Source organism: Alexandromys fortis, unplaced genomic scaffold (assembly GCF_014885135.2).
Source record: "Alexandromys fortis isolate MF-2015 unplaced genomic scaffold, M_Fortis_MF-2015_v1.1 scaffold_206, whole genome shotgun sequence".
Taxonomy (NCBI): Eukaryota; Metazoa; Chordata; class Mammalia; order Rodentia; family Cricetidae; genus Alexandromys; species Alexandromys fortis.
This window is the reverse complement of record NW_026068097.1, coordinates 569,850-592,587: the sequence shown is the minus strand read 5'-3', so window position 1 is coordinate 592,587 and position 22,738 is coordinate 569,850. Positions and strand designations below refer to the sequence as shown.

At 36.7% G+C, this 22,738-nt stretch overlaps 1 protein-coding gene across 1 annotated transcript in view; it reads right to left on the bottom strand.

The window, feature by feature from the left end:
* Gabra3 (gamma-aminobutyric acid type A receptor subunit alpha3) overlaps window positions 1-22,738 on the bottom strand; it is a 229,142-nt gene that overhangs the window by 33,533 nt on the left and 172,871 nt on the right. The window contains exons 6-7 of the mRNA XM_050123660.1: window positions 9,784-9,866; window positions 706-849 (exon numbers count right to left, since the gene is read on the bottom strand). Of these exons, the coding sequence (XP_049979617.1) occupies window positions 706-849; window positions 9,784-9,866 (227 nt within the window). The remainder of the gene's footprint in view (window positions 1-705; window positions 850-9,783; window positions 9,867-22,738) is intronic.

Here is a 22,738-nt window from a genome sequence, read left to right as displayed (position 1 = left end):
AATGCTGAACACCTCCACACTATAATTGCACAAAGGATTGTTGTGTGACATATGGGATCTAGCATCTATTCCATTTTTCCAATTACTCTGTTTTCCTTTTGACGTACTTTTTTATTTCAAGTAAATTTTCATTTTTATTGTACCTCTACAATCAGGTAGTATACAAACAGACAACCTGCATACTTCAGAACACATCTCTCAAAAAGTACTTATTTATCCAAAAATAAGCTATTGCAAAGATGTCACAGGTTTTGTTAAAACACATTTTCCTTGAGGTCGGTAATCTAGTGAAGAAACTAATTTGCTGATTACTCTCTCTCTCTCTTTTTTTTTCTAATTACTCTCTTAAACCTCTAGAAGGGCTAATACCTTACTGCCTCAGCACTAATGGATCTTTCCTGACCTAAGCTCGGTGACCTTATCACTATTCCCTCTTTGATTTCTATCACACTTCCTTTACTTCTGTCACACTCCTTAGAAGCCATCAGGGTACTGGGCTTCAGAGGGACTTAAGAGCTTATTGCTTGGGTTCACAATTTGATTCTGATACTGAATTCCAACATGGGATAAATTATTAAATTCCTTTAATTTCATCACTGTAATGTTCAAAAACTGTTTTAAAGATTAAATAAGTTACACATACAATGTTGGCATATGTTAGAGATTACATAGAAGTTTAATAGATAAAAAAAAAAAAGCCAATACCTGTACTAGACCGGATTATCTCTGTCCCAACAACATGGCCAAGCAAATCATACTGATTCAGGCGAGAGCCATCCTGTGCTACTTCCACAGACTTGTTCTTCCCAAGAGTCCAAGAATAAATCACTTCAGCTTTGGTATAGGCATCTATAGCAGAATTGAGTAAAAAAGAATTTTAAGAGAATGAAAAATGATTTCCTATCATGCTAAACATGGATGTGATTTAATAACATTTAATTCAATACATCTTTCATTGACAAAGCTATCTAGATATATGTATATTGTTCATGTGAATCCACCCTTTTATTATTTATATAACCCCTCTAATAACTGTTCAGTAAATATTTATTATATTTATAACATATATGAAATAAAACTACATATTTTATACCTCTAAGGACTAACAATGTTCTAGACCTTTCCTTTTCTTGGGGAAAATATATCTCCTCATTCACAAATGTCAAATTCAAAGGAGACAAGAGCTAGCAACATACCTGAAATGAGTGATTCAGGCTGGCAATAAAAAATAAACTGCCAGAAACGAAATAAAAATTTCTTCAATTAATGATGAAATGTGCCTATGAGGTTAGGATAAAACTCAAACTAATGAAATTTTAAATTAAAAATAAAAATTCAAATGGCAACAATTATTACAATTTTCTTTCATAACTTATTTATTACCACTTTAATATGCATACCAGAAATCCCACATTTTCCTTTATATCTGGTTGTCAATGTCTTCTTTTTGATTTGAAATTAAAATGTTAAATACAGAATCTTTTAGAGATTAACAAAGGTGTGAGATGGCATAAAGATACAGACTTTTTGTCAATATCTGAAATGAATGAGTTGATTTCTTCCTAGAGAATTCCTACACCAAATTTCATATTTAGAGTGAGCACCTTACCCTAACTCGGGTACCTAAGCTCAGAAAGGGAAGCTAAGCACCATACAGTTTGCCCCTTCCCTCTGAGTTTTAAGCTGTCTGTTGTTAAAGTCAAAGAGGTAAAGTGTCTCCATCTCATGATTCCAGCTACTGTATCTTTAAAATGCTCTAGATAGATAGTTTCTGGTGAATAATTTCTGGTGAATCTTTTAGTAAACCAATGCAACCTCTGGGTCTCTGCAATATTTTGCAATACTGAATATACTACTAATAAGCAAATCTTATACTTACTCATGTATATTGTGACTTGCATATATTTTATTTAGGACTTTTTTTTTCAAATAAGTAAGCTATTCTATGATTTACTTGTAATGAACAACATGCCAAGAACTCATGGACATCAAAATTCTCATTGGTACCACATATAATTCTATGGCAGTTTCATATCTGCATTGTCATATGTATCTAAGAAAATTTTGTAAGAGGAGAATGGATCAATTGGTAAAGCACTTGCCATATAAGCATGAGAGTCCGAGTTCGGAGGCAGGAGCTGACGCAGAGACCATAGAGAGGTGTTGCTTCCTGCCTTGCTCCCCATGGCTCACTCAGCCTGCTTTCTTACAGAAGCAGGGCCATCAGCCCAGGGATGGCACTACCTACAATGGGCTGGGCCCTCACCCACTGATTACTAATTAAGAAAATGCCTTACAGCCAGACCTTACAGAGAAATTTTCTCAATTGGGGTTCCTTCCGTTCAGGTAACTCTAACTTATAACAAGTCGACGTAAGACTGGCCAGCATCACTGACCTCTTGTCAACTTGACACACAAGCAGATCACTGTTAAGCCACAAACCTTCCTTTCTTATTCTGTCCCAAAGATCTTACATTAAAATCATAAAAAACTTGAAAAGTCCCACAGTCTTTACAAATTCAAACATTAAAATTTTAATCCCTTTAAAATAGTCAATCTCTTTTCAAATCCTAAGTCTTTTAAAAGTTCAGTCTTTTAACTATTGGCTCCAGTAAATTAATAAAATAAATTAAATATTTTCTTACTTCAAGAGGGAAGAACCAGGGTATAGTCACAATAAAACCAAAGCAAATTTGAAGTCCAAAACTGTAAATAACTCAGTGTCCAATATCTGGATTCTCTCATGATTTTCTATGTTTCTCCAAGGGGCGTGGCTCCCTTCTCAAGCTCCCCCCTCTGCAGCACACACAGCTTATCTTATAAGCTTGACCAGTCTCCACTGCTGCTGCTGTTTGGGTGGTCATGGTACTGGCATCTCTAAAATGCTGGGGTCTTCTGCTACAACTGGGCTGCACTTTCACCAGTAGCCTCTCATGGTGCCAAGTCTCAACTTCTCTGTATGATCCCTTCAGTTCTAGGCCTTCAACTGCCACTGAAGCCTTACCTTCACCAATTGCCTCTTCTAGTCTCTCACACTGCCAAGTCTTGACTGCTCCCCATGACCCCTTCATGCCTTCAAAACTAATACCACCTGGATGACTTTTACCCATTACAAAGTCTTGCTGCCAGCATGAGGTAGAACTTGGCTGTTTCTGGAATACAGCTTCTGTGTGTTTTCAAGGGACACTGTCAGAAGATTTCACCTCAGTGATGCTGGTCTCTTCTTAATCACTACTAATTTCTTAGCTCCAGTCAACCAGCATCAAGTATCTCAGCAAAGCAAATTTCTATTTAGTAGTTCTGCTGACTTATTAATGGCACATGATTCTTCAGCCCCAGCTAAGCAGGACCACAGGATCGTAATTCAAAATAACAAATGACCTCAATAGAGTCTTTAAACTGCGATGTGAAACTTCCCAAGCCAGACCTCCATCTTCTGCACTTCTCTCAACATTCTTACCTTCCAAGCGCCCACAGAACAAATAGAGCTCTTAGCACTCAATGGTTCTTCTAGCGCAATATTCCAAAGTGCTTCTACAATCATCCCCCAAAGCAACATGGTCACATCTGTCATATAAATATCCCACTCCTGGTATCAATTTGTATTAGGGTTTCTATTATTGCAATAAAACACTAAGACCCAAAAGCAAGTTGGGGACAATAGGGTTTATTAATCTTATACTTTCACATTTCTGTTCATTCTCAAAGGAAATCAGGGCATGAACTCAAACAGAGCAGGATCCTAGAGGCAGGAATGATGTGGGATGCCCCTTTGTATGCTGTGAATATGTTTTATTACCATTGGTTAATGAGCAACTGCTTTGATATATGGCAGGGCAGAATATAACTAGACGGGAATTCCAAGCAGAGAGACAGGGAGACACCAGCAGTTGCCAGAAGAATAAGATACCAGAATAAGATACTGGTAAATCACAGAGAACATGGTGATACACAGATTGTTAGAAATGGGTTAATTTATATGTAGAGATAGCCTGAACCATCTGGGTGGTGATGGCTCATGCCTTTAACCACAGCACTTGGGAGGCAGAGGCAGGCAGATCGCTGTAAATTCAAGGTCAGACTAGTCTACAGAGCTAGTTCCAGGACAGATTCCAAAGCTACACAGAGGAAACCCTGTCTTAAAAAAAAAAAAAAAAAGTCTGAGCCTTCAGCCAAACAATTATAATTAATATTAAACCTCCAAATGATTATTTCATAAGTGGCTGTGAAGACCAATGGGTGGAAGAGAAACAAGTCCACAGGGATCCAGCGGCACAGAGAAAAGTCTCCAGCTACACAGGAACTGATACAGAAGCCATGGAGTGGTGCCGCTTATTGGTTTACTTTCCTATGACTTGTTCAGCCTGCTTTCCTATATTGAGGAGCTATAGGGATGGTGCCACCCACAATGGGCTGGCCTCTCCCTCATCAATCACTAATTAAGAAAATTCCCTACAGTTGGATCTTATGAAAAAATTTTATAAATTGAGGTTCTCTCCTTTCAGATAACTCTAACTTGTGTCAAGTTGACATAAGACTAGCTAGCACACAATCTGATCATATGACTTTATTTAATATTAGAGCGTGCTGTGTCTTTACTACTACATATTGCTAATGGCAAATTATCCTTCAAAATTATATATGTTTGTGTGTGTATATATAGCTGTGATGGTTACCTTAAACTGTCAACTTCATACAACCTAAAATCATGTTTACATTGGCCTGGTCTGTGGCCATATGTGTTGGTTTATTTTCTGTCAACTTGACATAAGCTAGAGTTATTTGAAAAGAGGAAATTACAAATGAGAAAATAACTCTATTGTATTGGCCTGAGGCAAGTTCATTGGGCATTTTCTTGATTATGATTAATGTAGGAGGGCCCAGCCCACTATGGACGGTACCACCACAGGCAAGTGGCCCTCAATTGTATAAGAAAGTAACTGAGTAAGCCAGGAGGAACAAGCCAGTAAGAAGTACTCCTCCATGATCTTGTCTTCATTCAATTCCTGCCTCTAGGTTTCTGTTTGAGATCCTATGTTAATATCCCCCAATAATAGATTGTGATCAGGAAGTATAAGTCAAATAAACACTTTCCTCCCCAAGTTGCTTTGGTTCAGAATGTTTATCACAGCAGTAGAAAGGGAACTAGGACAGCATGTCTGTGGGGGATTGTTTTAATTGATGTGAGAAGATCTAGCCCATTGTGGGGAAAGAAAAAATACAGAAAAAAGTAAGAAACATGTTAAGCATGGTGAAAACATCATTATGTGCAACTAAAAATGTCCTATAAGAATTTCATACATGTGTATTTTGCAGAAGGAAAGAAACTTTTAAAACTGATAAAAATTATTAATCCAAAATATCAAGATGCACACGGATAAATATAAAGAAAACAATGCTGATTTTAAAGTTTGCATGGAAACGTTAAGATGTTAAGAATTCTTAAGATTGTGAATAAGAATAAATCCACAGAACTCACAATGAAATCAAATCTACTTTATTTAATTATTATTTTTAATATTAATTTTTTATGTTTATGAACATAAATATTTATATACTGTTGACGAGAAATGCAAATGTTTCATATGTATATGTTCAGTACTGTGAGATATGACCAAACAATTTCCCCTAAACTTTCTAGAAGTTTATATTCAGGAAAGTACAGAGTTGCTCTAAAACCTCACCCATATGTGGTGAATGTGAAGTGGTACACTCTGGATTTAAATTTTTGTTTCTTTGATAATGTAGTCATCAACTACTCAGTAAGTCCAAATGTAAGAGAGAAGCAGAGAAATCCTAAAGTTTTTGCTTCCTAGAGACTTGTTGGGAGTCTTATGTATTTGAATATTTTGTCATAATACAAATTGTACACAACACAAATAATTTTCTCATCCTATGAAAAGATTTCTTGGTGTCTTTTTGTTTTACTTTTGTATTTTTATTTTTGTTTGTTTGGTTTTTGTCTACACAGAATCTTAGTTTATAAGCCAGGCATCCTGGAACTCACTATGCATCACAGACTGGCCTCAAACTCACATTAGTCCTTCTGCCTCAGATTTCTAAGTGCTATACTTATAAGCTTGCACCACCACACTCTGCCATTCCCACCCTGTCTTATTGTTCTCTTAATGATATATTGATAAATAGAAATTCTTACTCTTTAAGATATCTCATGTATCTTCTCAGTTTCAGTCTATGCCTTTGTTCAATTGATCTCTACCTTCTTCAATTTATGGAGATTATTCTCTTACATTTTCATCTAAAAGTTCTGGTTTTAAAACATGTTTTTAGTTGAAATAGAATTACATTACTTTCCTCCTCCAGCCCCACCCATATACTCTTTCTTGAGGCCCTCTCAAACACTCAAATACCCCCCTTCAAACTCCTCGTATGGCCCTCCTCAAGTTGAAAGCCTCTTTTTCTTTACTTAGATTTCCAATCCATCTGGAATTTACTTTTACATATATTTGATATAAAATTATATCCAAGACTTCTCTCAATGTCTTGTTAATTCTATGCTATTAGTCTATTTTTGAAAGAGTAATATCTTATCTAAATTACTGTAGCTTCAAGTAGATTTGATTTCATTGTGAGTTCTGTGGATTTATTCTTATTCACAATCTTAAGAATTCTTAGCATCTAAACGTTTCCATGCAAACTTTAAAATTAGCATTGTTTTCTTTATATTTATCTGTGTGCATCTTGAGATTTTGGATTAATAATTTTTATCAGTTTTAAAAGTTTCTTTTCCTTCTGCTAAATACACATGTATGAAATTCTTATAGGACATTTTTAGTTGCACATAATGATTTTTTTCACCATGCTTAACATGTTTCTTACTTTTTTTCTGTATTTTTTCTTTCAGTTCTGTGTGTGTGTTTATGTGGATGTGCATATGAGTGATGGAGTTCAGAAGCTGACACTGTATCTCTCCATTAGATCATGGGCTTGTCACTTTAAGATGCTTGGGACCTTAAGAGATTAGATGCTCAGCCTAGAGCAATCTAGCCATTCACATCCTGCTCTAGTTTCCAGTCCTACAGAAGTAACAGACAAACAAGTGTTCTTTCTTATCTCTGCTGCTCTTGTCTCAGGAAACAACTTTGACACTTTCCCAAAGCTGTCTTTGATTTATGGCAGGGCTACCTAATTACTTCCTGACTGTTTTATTTCTCTCTGCCTCTTCTGCCTGTAGGCCCTTCACCCGCCTGCCATTCTGTCCATGGTGTCTATCTCTCTTACTCTATCAACTTTAAGCTATCTCTTATTCGCTTTTTATTTTGAGCGTAATGGAGTTCCTTTCCAAGTTTTCAAGGGGTTTCTCTTTCCTTTCTGGGCCCTGTCGTGTTGCCTATGCTGTATACTCTTTTCATTCAAATTGCTCTCTATCTCAAATCTTGATCATGTCTCTCTCACTAGTGAGTTGCTCTCTCTTAAAAAAGAGCATTTCTGAAGGGTAATTTCAAGTCAGCTCCTTTCTCAAACCTGCCGCTCTGATTTCTAACACTACTTGTCTCATTTGACAGCAAGTTCATTAATATGACTGTCTCTTAGTTACTCTTGAGTTTTCCCTCTGCTCCATAACTAAGTCATCAGGGGATCTTGCTGTAGGTATTTTCATAGCATAGCAACTCCTCATCACCTTTTACTATCACAGGGAAGCTGAAGTATCTTCACTTTAATAACCTTCATCACCATATCGCACCTTAAATACTGAAATATAAACTTCAATGGATTACCTAATTATATTTTCTGTATTAACAAGTTTTAAAATACCTAATACATCATACCTAATACATTCTTCTTTCAAACTAAGTCAAACAATACCAATCTTTAATTCAAAATATTCCACTCATTCTGTTTATCCAGAGAATATAATCTAAGGGTCTTCAATGTTCTAGAAGGTTCTGGAGGCTCTACGTTAATTTACAGTCTCATCTATACCTACTATTTTCATTCTTATGCCCACTGGGAAGCCACATGGCTGCTCTGATGTTTATTGGAAAAGCCAAATACTTTTCTTCCTTCAAATATTTTTCCTGAGATGCATCTATATTACCTAGAACATTATTTCCTCAGATCTCTGCATCATCTGCCCCATTTCATCATAAAAATGTCTGATCTTACAAGACTTTTAGAATATTTTAATTTATACATAATATGAAAAAGGATAATGAGTTGTTCCTGCCTGGATGATATATTTGATTGTCAATTAAACTGAAAACAGACTGGTCAGGATTGCCTTATTTAACAAAATGTACAGGTAGATAAAATTAAGGAGATAGGTACCTAACAGCTATCACAATGCAGTTGGGCAGGAGGAATACTGATGTGGGATTCCTCTCTGTATGCTGTGAATACCACTGATTAACAAAGAAACTCTTTTGGCCTCTTGATAGGGCAGAACTTAGGTAGGTGAGGAAAACTAAGCTGAATGCTGGAAGAAAGAAGGGCAGAGTCAAGGAGAAGCCATGTAGCTGCACTGGAGACAGATGCCAGAACTTTACCTGGTAAGTCACAGCCACGTGGAGATACACAGGTAAATAGAAATGGGTTAAATTAATATGTAAGAGTTAGTCAATAAGAAGCTGGAGCTAATGGGCCAAGAAGCGATTTAATTAATACAGTTTCTGTGTGGTTATTTCAGGGCTAAGCAGATGGGAACTAACTAGCAGCCTCCTAACAACAAAATATTATACTGTTCTATAGCACATCAGAGAGACTATAGTTTATGAGCATTCCACCTGTACATTTCAAAGTACCTAATGAAAGATGTTGACTGCTCTTGGCATTAAGAAATGAAAAATACTGGAAATGATGGAAATGTTAGTTACTTTAAGTTAATCATCATATTATATTCTATATGTGTTTGAAATGTCATACTACATCCTACACATGTGTATAATTACCAAGTGTTCAAAGCTTTTTCCATAGTTCTCCTTATTTATACCTACTTTCACTTTTACTCAATGTTTATTTTATATTTCACTATCATATTATTCTCAATAATATGAGCTCCATATGTTTAAGGATTTTGTTTTATTAATGAATGCATTCCAAGCTCATAGAATAGAGGCTGTAACACAAGGGATGGTCTGTAAATATTTGACAAACTAATAATTGAAAAATATGTCACATATAATTACTTGAGACTTTTCAAATGCAATTTCTATTTCAGTATCATTCAAATGTGATCAACACAGATCTTGATATATTACTCTAACTTATTTAGATAACCTTATGTTCAAAACTGCTCTCAAGTATATTCACTTTTGACATCTGCAATTCATTTCAAAATGCACTCTAATGCTTTCTTTGTAAGAGTTACAGCAAATGGGAAAGGCAATGCTCTAAAACATGAGCAAATCTCTACAGCTGCCCCTACTATTTACCAACTATTGTTGGGGACTGGATAGTAATAAATGGAGGTGCAGGGAGAATAGATATTAAAAATTATGTATTCTTTTGTCCTTAAGAAGCTCATATTCTTTATCATCTCTGTCTTCTAAAAAAGGACAAATGTTGATGCTTCCACCTAATGACAGAAATTATTCTAAAATAATGGAATAAAGGTTTTTTTTAAAGAAAAATCTGCTAAAAGTCGAGTCTACTATTCTTGATCAGTTAGTACTACTTGACCCCACTCTCCTGACTCATTCAGTCCACATCAGCAAGGATTAAAGTCTGCTGTAAACTCAGTATTAGGAACTTCCCAGGGAAAAGTAGAATATATTACATTTCATCTGGAAGCAGATTAGATAAGCAAAACCAGAAAATACATACAGCTTCCAAACTTCAGTGGGCAGGCATGCACATCCATGGGGAAATCTTCCAAATGCATAGGACATTCAGCATGTATTGTTAACCTAAAAGAAGAGAGAACATAACATGAAATACAGCAAAGATAAATGTTATTAAACATAAACTTTAGTTCCCCTGAACAGCGGTAGAGTACTCCTAAGAAACCCATGGGGTTTTGTTTGCTTATTTTCACTGAGAGTAAAATCAGTATGCTAACAGTGGATTAAGAGATATGGGGAGTTTCTCAGAGCAGCAGTCAATATTGCTTGTTTTTAGTTACAGCTGATGTGAAACCCACCTTACCAACTTTAGAAAAATTATATATATATGGCCTAATGGTACTTCCTTAGCTATCCTTCAATAAGCATAGAAACAGTAGGTCCTGACTCATTTACTCCTAATCATGGCTTCATTATTTCTGAAAGAATTCTTGCCAGCAGGCTTGCATATGAGCTAACCAATTTAAAGACTACATCATAGGGTAGAGAGATGTAGAAAGAGTATATTTGTTAAAGCTAACAGACACAGAGAAAAAATAACCCTTTGCTGTAGAACACACATGTACACACACACACACACACACGTGCGCCACTCCAAAACAAAGATAATGGAAGGAATCAGAAACCTCAAAGGTCAAATCTGGAGAAATTTCAACAGAAACATAAATGGGAAGGATCATGCTTAAATTCCTCAGTGGAAGTACTGNTTGCATTAGTCTGTTAAAACAACTCATTTCAAGGTTTCGTTATGAATTCTTGTCAATCTTTTAAGGCTGAGCTGCCATTGGCCCCAGCAGTATTCTCGTTATATATACATATGTGGAAATAATGCCCACGCAGTAAACATTTAGAGTTGCTTGGCACCTTGCATCAATAGATTATTTTTATCTAGTCTTTATACCTCCTGTGTATATGGGAGACAGTTTCTGTCATGCTCAGGATATTTTAATAAGCGAAGAAGCTGCTCATCAAGTAGAATTTTGTTCATTCTCCCAATACCTTCCTTCTTCACAGAGGCATTTTTGATCATGGTTTTATAGCATCCAGATTTTCCTTGGGACAATAATTCCTGTTTAAGAGACTATCAACATGTCACATAGAGGAACTTGTCTTGTTTCTTGTCAAGGCAATAGAGAGGGGCATGTAAGAAATCCAATATACAGTCTTCATTACTTTTCTAACCACAGCGCTACTGTAACAGTGTCAGCCGGCAAAATCTCAGCAGGTGCTAATTGACAGGACACTGTTGCCCAATACTGCTCCAGTTTGGTTGTAATGAGTGAGGTACCAGGAAGCATTCGTATTTACAATCAAATTATAGATATCCATACATCTAGGAAGGCATGGGAAGTTCATTGTGTAATTATTATCATTAAATGGATCATTGTTAATAACTTGAGCTATTCACAGCATTTTACAATTTCTAAAACACATTCACAATGAGTAATTGCATTCAAGTCTGCTCCTAACACTTATGTAATAGGGATCCTGGTTGTTCGGAACAAAAGAGCATGTTCACTCTATTTGACCCCTGTGGCAGCCCTGTAAGAAATACGCTGGGAACATCATTATCGTCTCTGTTTTGGAAAGACAAATAGAAAGATTTTGTGTGATTTGATCAGAAACACAACACAGAAGACTGGAGCAAGTCTAAAGGTCTTGCTACATTAGCTACCTTCTGTCTATTAGAGGGTAAATGGCTCCTCAGCTCCTGGGGAATGTATTAGTCAAGTGAAAGAGGCTTTAATTACTCGTGGTTACCTTTCAATAAACATTTTCTACATATAAAGCAGTTGCAGGAAAACATGAAGAAAATATGAAAGAATAAGACAAGCATAGGACATAATTATTGCCCTCACAGGGATTAACAGCATAGGAGCAGAAAAATAATACCTATTTGACCAACCCATTAATACAGAGCAGTAGTTGTGAATATTTGTCTGGTACAGTAATACTCTTTTCTTTTGCAGAAAAATTTGAAGAGGCTATAATAGCATTAGTCTAAGAACATACACACACACGGGGGGGGGGGAAGAGAGAGAGAGAGAGAGAGAGAGAGAGAGAGAGAGAGAGAGAGAGAGAGAGAGAGAGAGAGAGAGAGAGAGAGAGAAGAGGAGTAGCTTAAGCTAACACAGGCTTTTTCTTCTTTGGTTAGGTGGGATGAGCGAGGAATGAATAGAAAGAAAGATAAGAAAGTTATTATAGATCAGTTCTGTCCTAATCAGAAATCACTACCTTTGCATCTTGCCTTTGTAATCTATTTGTTGTGGTCTTATTCTCTACATCCCAAAGGCTGCTGGGTAGACATAAAATAATTTCCGCTTGACATTACTCATAAGAGGCAGTATCTTGAAAATAATAATGTAAGTGGAAAGAAGGAACACAATCTTCTTTATTAAATCCTTATGGAAACTTTTCAGTATCCAACATGAGGAGGAGGTTGCTCTGAGAAATATATTTCTCTTGTGACTTCTATGAATTGTGAAGTCCCCATTCATGCCTTTCAAAAGTCAGATTGGTGGGATATTACAGGCTGGCTTAAAAATTGAGGTTTACTTTCAAGACAGATGAAAATTTTTTTAATTATCTAAGTGTAGCAGGCTTTCTTGGACTGCCATCCCCCAAATCATCACATGGAGGCTTATTATTAATTATGGATGATCAGCCTTAGCTTAGGCTTGTTTCTACCTAACTTTTCTTTAACTTAAATTAACCCATTTCTATTAATCTATGTGCTGTCCTAAGGCTTGTTTACCTCATCTGTGTATTGTCCATCCTGCCTTCCTGCTCCCTCTATGATCTGGCTGCCTGGCTCCTGGCTAGCTAGCTGGCTCCCCTTTTCTCTCTGCCCACCAGCCTGCCTATCCCTCCTCTGCATAACTATTGCCCATTCAGCTTTAATTAGACCAATTGAGTGTCTTAGGCAGGCAAGGTAAAACAGCAACACATATTTACATAATTAAATAATTATTCGGCAACACAAACAAATGTAACACATTTTACGTAGTCAAACAAATAGTCTATTACATAACATTCAAGGGATTAGTTAGAACTGCAAGGATCCTTGTCATCATCAGCCTCCAACCTTTTTTTTTGTTGTTGTTCTTACATGGCACATTGAAAATAACAGTCATGTAGGTATTTGCTAAAGGGCACACACCTAGATGTTCTTACTGTCTAGGAGGAATTTTTCAAAATGTATACATACAGTCTCAGAACAATCCATAAAGTTCTCTGAAAGGAGCAGAGAAAATGAAAGAATTATTTTTTCAAGGTCATCATAGAAGACCTTATGAGAACAGGATCAATCAGGATGAAGCTAAAATGGTAAGTAAGATGAAGTAAAGGATGACATTCCAAGGAATAATACCAATGCTAAGACACAAACCACTACTCTTGGATCTCTGTTAAATGTTATGGTATTTTTGCTGCATATTTTTTCAGTTTTCATGTAAATTTCTTCCTTAAATATTTTATAGTTTTTAAAAGAATTTCATACATGAGTACTGTATTTACCTCACTTCTACCCTTACTTCTAGCCCCTTTAATCCCTCCTGTGTCTGTCCAACTCCCTCTTACTTTTTATTATACACACATTTTGCTTTAGTTATTATTATTATACACACATACATATAAGCATGGTCTTCTCTAGGGATGAGTCCCCTAATAGATTGTCTAGTCCTAAGAGGTCAGCCCTAAACACATATACAAATAAGCAACACTGAATAATTCAGCAGGTTATATCATCTACAGATTTTTAATGTACTCTTCAAAAAGAAAGATCAGAAACTCTTCAAAGTACAATACCAATATCATAGAATTTCAGTCACAATGTAGGATTTGGCTGCTTTGATTTCTATGTAAATACCAAGTAGTAAAGAAGAGATAATCCAGGAGAGCCTTTCCTTTACTAGAGGCAGATAGAGATAAAAATCCAAAGCGTTTTAAGGTCAAGTCCCTCCATTATTAAAATGCCTTCATTTTACTTGAATTGTGGCAGTCTGATTTCTTTGTTACCCAATCCTTTGCTTTAAGCAAAACCAAAACTATGTCCACTCAGAGTCTATAATGATCCTAGTTTATGTTCCCCTCTTGTTTATTTTCTTGGGTCATTGGGCTCTGGCTCTTTCTAGACTCTCTGATACCCAGGAAGTTGAATCTGTGTGCTGTCTAACCAGAGTATTCCTCTTCTTTCCATACATAATATATCCTGATTACAGTTTCCGTGCCCTCTACTCATCCCACTTCCTCCCCAGATTCCCTTCCATTTGAATCTATACCCTTTCTGTCTCTCATTAGAAAATAAACAGGTTTCCATTGGATAATAATAAAATATAGTATAGCAGAATGACGTTAGGAGCCTTTTTTCTCCTTTTATATTTTTCATTTTATCAAAGTAGAAATCATATCTATTTAGAAGAGCAGTGTTTGTTTCACTCTAGATCCTTGGATTATCTAGTCTCAGGTTCTTCTTCACATAAGTGGTGGGTTGTGTGTTCAATCTTATAGAGTGGACCTTAAACCAGATATTAGTTGGTTACTCTTATAAGCTTTGTGTTACCATTACACTAGCATACCTTGCAGACAGGACATCACTGTCAATAAAAATGCTGGTGGCTTTATTGGTGTTCATGTGTTTTCTTTTGGTAATGTGCAGATAACTTCCTGTACCAAAGATGCTAATACACAGAGATGAAGGCTCTGTGTAGGCACCAGCTGGACTTCTCCAAGTTCAATCAGTCCTGTATGTATTGTCTTAATCAAAGGGCATTGCTGTAAGTTTTGGGGGAACAGCCTGTTTTTTTTTAGGGTTTCCCATGGGACCCCTCTTGCCAACATCTCAATCAGATGCAATTCAACCCCAGCACTAGAAGCTTCATTTGGAGACAAGAGATGTCCAACTGGGGCTCTGACTCCTCCATTATTTGTCAATTTCATTTAGATTGCCTTCATATATATATATTATATATATATATTAGAAAGTTTTGACTGTATTAGGTTTCAAAACTACTCCTCAAATGGCCCTTAAGTTTAGCTGTCTCTCCCTAAATTCCTTCTCTTATCCCTCTATCCTCTCCCCCTTCCCTCTTGATCCTCCCATTCAAAGACCCCCACATCTTTCCTAGGGAGATCTATCTGTAACCCCCATTGCTAATTCTATGCCTAACCTCTATGGTTCTATGGACTGCAGCTTGCTTTTCATTGACTTAAAAGCTAATATCCAGCTATAAGTGAATACATATCATACTTGTCTTTTGGGGGCTAGGTTACCTCACTCAGGATATTTTCTCCTGTGAGTGTCATTCATTTTAATGGGGGTATACTCCATTGTATAAATGTGCCAATTTTTCATTATCCATTTAGGTGTTGATGGACATCTAGGTTGGTTCCAATTTTTGACTATTGTGACGAGAGCAGCAATAAACATAGTTGAGCAAGTATCTCAGTTAGAAAATGAAGCAGCTTTTGGGTATGTGCCCCCAAGAGTGGTATTTCTTAATTTTAAGGTAGATTGATTCCCATCTTCCTGAGGAACCACTACACTCATTTCCATAGCATACAAGTTTTCAGTCCCACCAGCAATAAAGGAGTGTTTCTTTTACTTCACATCCTGTTGTAGAGAGAGGCTGCTTGTTTGTTCCTGGCTGCTCAGCCCTGAAATAATCACACAGAAACCATACTATTTGCAATACTGTTTGGCCAATAGCTTAAGCATATTTCTGGCTAACTCATATCTTAAATTAGCCCATCTACATTAATTTGTGTATTGCCATGAGGCTGTGGATTACTGAGTAAAGTTCTAGCATCTGTCTCTGGCAGGGCTACATGGCTTCTCACTGACTCCACCTTCTTTCTCTCAGCATTCAGTTTAGTTTTCACTGCCTAGCGAAGTTTCTTTAATCATTAACCAAGAAAAGCAACATATAGACAGAAGGACTTCCCACACCATTTCCTCTTTTCTGTCTAAATGAAAAGGAAGGTTTTAATTTTGACATACTAAAATTACATATACAAAACAGACATCAAACAAAAATTACAGTTTTACAATATTTGCATCTATTTTATCTTTTATCATAACTAAGGAAAACTATAGCTATCTATTCTTCAACCCCATCAAAGACCCCAGAAGGATATAATATTACCTAAGTAAACAGGAAGTGCATTGTAAGCAACTTCAAAAACTCTAGAATTGACAGGGACATCTTGCTACCTGGACAGTCACCCAAAGTTCTTCTGTACCATTGGGGCATCCATTTCAGCCTACAGGCCCATGGTATTTCACAGACTTTTCCATGGAGCAGGAAATTTTTAAAGACAGTTTCACCTCTATTGTCAGTTTGTCAGTAACTTTCTTCTGTATCCTGCAGAATGTCTGACAGGCAGACTCTTTCATGAAGCAGGAACCCTGAAGGACACTCTCACCTTTAGGTAAGTTCAGCAGACATCTCTCCATGGGTCTGCATGTCCAGTTCATACAGCAAGCAGTCCAGGCAAGAGCAGTTTCTTGCCCAAATAACTAACCAATGCATAAGGAGCTGCTTCAGTGCCTATCATCCTCTTGACGTAATTGCTGCTGCCAGGAGCAGATGTATTTCACTGTCATGAAAAGTCCTAAGTTCTTAAAACATTTAAATGCCATATTCTGAAGGTCTCTGAAAGATTTGAAGAATACCTATCTAACTGAAATATATCTCTATATATCTAGAAACCTAACTAACATGACTACAAGGTTGAATATTATAGATGATTATCTATTAACCTATATTTCTTAATTATATATTACATTTTTAAATAAGCTGGACAAACACAATACCTTAATCAAGAGCAAAAATAAACAAAATTGATCTTAAATTTGTATCAATAAAACAAGATCCATACCAATGCAAATTTCTATAGCATATCCCCCTTTAAATGCAAACATACATTTATAAACAATATTTGGGAATATGGGCATAGTTCTCTCCAAACTGTTTCCTGCTTTTTGTTGGTCAAAGTATTTTTGGGGTGTTCACAGCAACCTTTCAGGGAGTCTTGGTCCATCAAACCACATTAGTCAGGAAGAAATCCATAGGTTCTCATCTTCTGTGGAAATAAAAGAACCTCTTTTCCAAAGTAACATATCCTTAGACTCAAATTTTGAAGTCAAGCTACTTTTATGTTGGTTTAACTTAGCAGTCCATACAATGAAATGTCTCTCATTACATAGCTCTTTTTTTTTAATTAAATATAATTTTTTATTGAAAAAAAAATTTCTGCCTCCTCCCCGCCTCCCATTTCCCTCCCCATCTCCCTTTCCCCCCTTCCTCCCTCTCCTCTCCCCCTCCCCCCCACTCCTCTTCCCCTCCCTCTCCAGTCTGAAGGGCAGTCAGGGTTCCCTGCCCTGTGGAAAGTCCAAAGTCCTCCCCGCTCCATCCTGGTCTAGGAAGGTGGACATCCAAACTGGCTAGGCTCCCACAAAGCCAGAACATGAAGTAGGATCAAAACCCAGTGGCATTGTCCTTGGCTTCTCAGCAGCCCTCATTGTCCGCCATATTCAGAGAGTCCGGTTTTATCCCATGCTTTTTCAGTCGCAATCCAGCTGGCCTTGGTGAGCTCACAATAGATCAGCCCCACTGTCTCCGTGGGTGGGTGCACCCCTCGTGGTCCTGACTTCTCTTTAATAGTAAAAAAAAAAATTCAAAGAAAATACAATAATATACAGAAGCTAAACTCTCTGTGTATATTTCCATCTTTATGTGGCTTATTATTCTTACTCTATTACTTTTTTTACAAGTTTATTCTCTCTTTAAAGATTTGTTTTATCTTTTAAAAATCATGTACTTCTTTTTATAACTTTCTATACTCCTTTTCTTCTCTCTCCCAAGCCTACATACATATTTTAAACTCACTGTATCTCATTTAGAGTCTTTTATGTTTGAATCTGTCTTTATCATGTATCTGTAATTATTTTCTGACCAGAAGTGCTTCTTAAAATGCTAAGCACTTCTTAAAAAGCTAAGCAGCCGTTGACTAGGATCAAGGCTGCTTTGCCTTTTGGCTCCACCCAGTTCAGCATGGTGGAGTTACGTTTATTGCCTCTGCAAGCTGTGTTCACCTCCCCAGTTCCAAGTATGCAGAGGGTCTATGTTGAGCCATTAAGCAGTTTTTAACACACTACTTACATTTAAATGCTCCTTGGCTAGACCTCCTGAAAGCGTCAGAGCCTGTTGTGCTGTTTAACCAGGAAACCGAAGTTTTTGAAACCATGCAGTTTTGTTTTGTACGTTTGTTTTTGTTAGTTTGTTTGCTACCACTGAATCAGGAAAACCTCTCTAAAATGAGCCATGGCATTAAGCCATTAAACCATGCTTAACTCTGTTCTTTTGTGTCTATAATTCCTTTTTAAGCTGATGGAGGAAGGACATTAGTTAATTATAATAAAGAAACTGCCTTGGCCCATTTTATTGGTTAGAACATAGGTGGGTGGGGTAAACAGAAGAGAATGTTGGGAGAAAGAAGCTGAGTCAGGGAGTCGCCATGGTTCTCCCACTCCAGACAGACGCAGGTTAAGATCCTCCCTGGTAAGCCACCTCGTGGGCTACACAGAATATTAGAAATGGGTTAGAACAATATGTAAGAGCTAGCCAATAAGAGGCTGGAACTAGCCGGGCCAGGCAGTGTTTAAAAGAATACAGTTTCCGTGTAATTATTTCGGGCATAAGCTAGCCATGCGGGCGGCCGGGTGCCAGGGACGCAGCCCCGTCACTCTTAATTCAACATTAAGCTTTGTCAGGTTTTATAGGGATATAGTCAACCACGTTGGAGTGCCAGTTTGTTGTAGGGAGGCTGCTTGTTTGTTCCCTGCTGCTCAGCCCTGAAATAATCACACAGAAACCATACTATTTGTAATACTGTTTGGTCAATAGCTTAAGCTTATTTCTAGTTTATATCTTAAATTAACCCATCCCCATTAATCTGTGTATTGCCATGAGGCTGTGGCTTACTGGGTAAAGTTTCAACATCTGTCACTGGCAGGGATACATGACTTCTCACAGACTCCACCTTCTTTTTCTCAGCATTCAGTTTAGTTTTCCCCACCTAACTAAGTTCTGCCTTGCTCTAGGCCAAAGCAGATTCTTTATTCATTAACCAATAAAAGCAACACAGACATAAGGACCTCCCACACCAACATATTCCAAAACATGAGCTGTCACTTATTTATTGATCTTAGCCATTCTGGCAGGTATAAAATAAAATCTTAAAGTACTTTTGCTTTGTATTTCCCTGATGAGTTAAGATGTTGAATTTTTCTTTAAGTGTTTCTTGGCCATCCGAGTTTTCTCTTTTGAGCATTCTCTGTTTAGGTCTGTACCCCACATTTAAAATCATTTATTTATTTATTTATTTATTTATTTATTTAACATCTAGACCAGTTTTTCCTCCCTCATCTCCTCCCAGACCATCCCCCTACTTCCACTCTCCCCCACATCCACTCTTCCTCTATTTCTATTCAGAAAAGGGCAGGCCTTCCATGGAGAGTAACAAAACACAGTGTATCAAATCTCAGTAATAATAACCACCACTCTTTGTATTAAGGCTGGGCAAGGTGACCCCAGTATGAGAAGTATGGTCCCAAAAGCCAGCAAAAGAGTCAGAGACAGTCCCTGTTTCCACTTTTAGAATTCCCACAAGAGGGCCATTTTTAAATTGGGTTATTTGTTTTCTGGATATCTAGTTTTTTCAGTTCTTTATATATTTTGAATATTAGCCCTCTATTGGATGAGTAGTGGGTAAAAATCTTTTCCAATTCTGTAGGCTACCACTTTGTCCAAATGATGATGTCCTCTGGCATGCAGATGCTTTTCATTCTCATGAAGTCCCAAATATTAGTTGTTAATCTTAGTGCCTGCATTATTGAAATTCTGTTCAGAAAGCTATCTCCTATACAAAGGACTTTAAGGCTATTCCTCACTTTCTTTTCTATAGGGTTCAATGTATCTTCTTTAACATTAAAGGTCTTTTTTTAATCATTTGGAGTTGAGTTTTGTGCTGGGTGATAAGTACAGATTTATTTGGATTCCTCTACATAAAGCTGTTCAGTTTGGTCAGTGCCATTTGTTGAAGATATTGTCTTTTCTCCAGTGTGTAATTCTGGCTTCTTGATAAAAATTCGGTGTCCATAGGTGTGTGCATTATGTCTGGGTCTTCATTTTGATTCCATTGATAAATGGGCTTTTTTTTTTTTGCCAAATACTATGCTTACATTGCTATAGCTATGTAGTATGACTTGAAATTGGGGATGGTGTTACCTACAGCAGTTCTTTTATTATCCAAGATTGTTGAATTGTTTTAGCTCTCCTAGATTTTTTTGTGTTTCCATATGAAGCTGAAAATCGTCTTTTCAATATCTGTGAAGAATTATGTTTGAATATAGATAGGGGTTGCATTGAATCTGTAGATTGCTTTTGCTTATGGCTGTTTCTATCATATTAGTGCTACAGACAATCCACAAGCATAGGAGATCTTTCCATGTTCTAATATCTTCTTCAATTTCTTCAAGTAACATATTATCTTAATCTACTTCCATTATCAATCAGAATCTCTTTCACAGAATCTCAGAGACAGAAAAGCCTTCAAGAAAGCATTTAGTTTAATTCCCTCACTGATTTCATATGTGAGTTAAACAAAAAGGAAGAAACTTATGTAAAATTATCTAACATATTAGATTTCTGTCTCAGTGCTGCATTCAGAGCATTATTGTTAATCATCTATCATTTAAACAGCGAAGATACATTAGGGGCTTGCTATTATGCTGCCCACTTAGAGTTTACATTTGGCTATGGGAAGAAAATGGATAAAATAGTAAGTTAATTATATTGTGTATTAAAAGATGTTATACACTAGAAAGAAAAAATATTTAGATACAAAGTTTGGGACATAAATTAAAATTCCCATAGGGTATTTGGGGAAGAGAAATATTGAGTAGGTGGCATGTGAGTAAGAAATGGAGGAAATAAACAGTGAAAGTGGGAAGAGAGCAAATGCAGCAGCTCTGAGGCAGAACTGTGTTTGCTTCCAGAAATAGCAAGAAGGCTTCTACAGATATATTGGAGAGATTGAGGGGAGAGATTAATAGAATATAAGTTCTGAGAGGAAACTGTGGGGCATGGGCTGGATCATGTACTGCCTTCTAGGACATTTGGTTTTCACCAGGTGAAATATGGATGAATTTTAAGAGGTTCATTGTGAATGTGACTCAATTTCACTAATGGTTTAGGATTATTCTGGTAGCTGTGCAAGAATAAATTAAACTAAGACAAGGGCAAAAGCAAGGGGATGAAATCCAACATCCATCATTATATTTAAAACTCTCAAAATCTGGAAATAAAAAGGCAATTTTCTCAAGTGACAAATGGCATGTACAAAGAAAAGCTAGCATTACACTTAATAGCAAAAGACTAAATTGCTCAGCCTGAAGCTCAGAAAAACTGTCTGCTCATTTTTGTTCGGTCTTTATTGGAGATTTTAGCAATTCAAAGAAGGAAAGAACTGTGGGTGTGGGGTTTCCAGTGTTGATATTCAACTGTAAATATAGTTAAATAGTACTTAATCGTGCACTTTAAGAAAATGAATTGCCTGACTTATAAATTGTGTTTTAAGAATCTATCTAAAAATTAAGCAATGTAAAGAGCTGGAGATAAAAATTGGAAACTAAAAATCAAAACTGACTTCATTTGAGGTGACAAGCACATGCATTCTGTGTATGTCATTAAGATGTCACTCTTACCAAAGTGCTCTACAAATTCAAGACAAAAACAAAAATAGTAAAATGATAAATGCTGATGAGGAGCTAGAAAAATGGGATTCGGATCCACTGTTGGAAGAACAGAAGTTGCATAAAGAACATAAATTACATAAGTTACATAAAGAACAACCATTATCATAAACAGTGGAAAGGTTCTTCAGAAATTAAAAATATAACTAATATATGAGTCATTATACCTGTTCTGAACATTCAGCATTAAAAATGAAAGCAGCACACCAAAGAGGTATCTGCATACACATTTTGGGCAATACCATGACACTAGTCCCAATATCCAAGTTACATAATCAGTCTAGGTGTCCACAAATGGAGAAAATGGCAAGGAAAATTGCTTTAAACACACAATAGAGTGTTCAAAGACAAAAAAAGAATAATCCTGTCATTTTCAGGAAAATAGGTAGAACTAGAGCTCATCCAGTTAGGAAAAATAAATCAAACACAGAAAGATTAGTAATGCATATTCCTTAATGTCTGGGAATAAATAACATACAGCAAAGTAGAAGAGGATTAGTGGAGACTGAGGAGAGTCTGAGGGGTTGGGTTGATTATGCATAGTATGGTATGAGTATGCATATTGGTATGAGTATGCATATTGGTATGAGTACACATAGGTGTGTTGAAATAACACATTGAGCCAGGCGATGGTGGTGCACACCTTTAATCCCAGCACTCAGAGCAGAGGCAGGTGGATCTCTGTGAGTTCAAGGCCAGCCTGGTCTACAAGAGCTAGTTCCAGGGAAGGCTCCAAAACCATAGAGAAACCCTGTCTCAAAAAACCAAGAAAGAAAGAAAGAAAGAAAGAAAGAAAGAAAGAAAGAAAGAAAGAAAGAAAGAAAGAAAGAAAGAAAGAAAGAAAGAAAGAAAGAAAACATTGAATAATACTAACAACTAACATATACAATTAACAGATGTTTAAAAAGAACTTTAGGGCCAGGCAGTGGTGGGGCATGCCTTTAATCCCAGTACTCAGAAGGCAGAGTCAGGAGAATCTCTGTGAGATTAAGGCCAGCCTGGTCTACAGAGTGAGTGTTGTGTAGCTAGGGCTGTTAGACAGAGAAACTTTGTCTAGAAAAAAAAAAGAAAGAATGAAAAGAATTTTAAGAAATAAACATAATCTTTTATCTCAGGCTGTAAG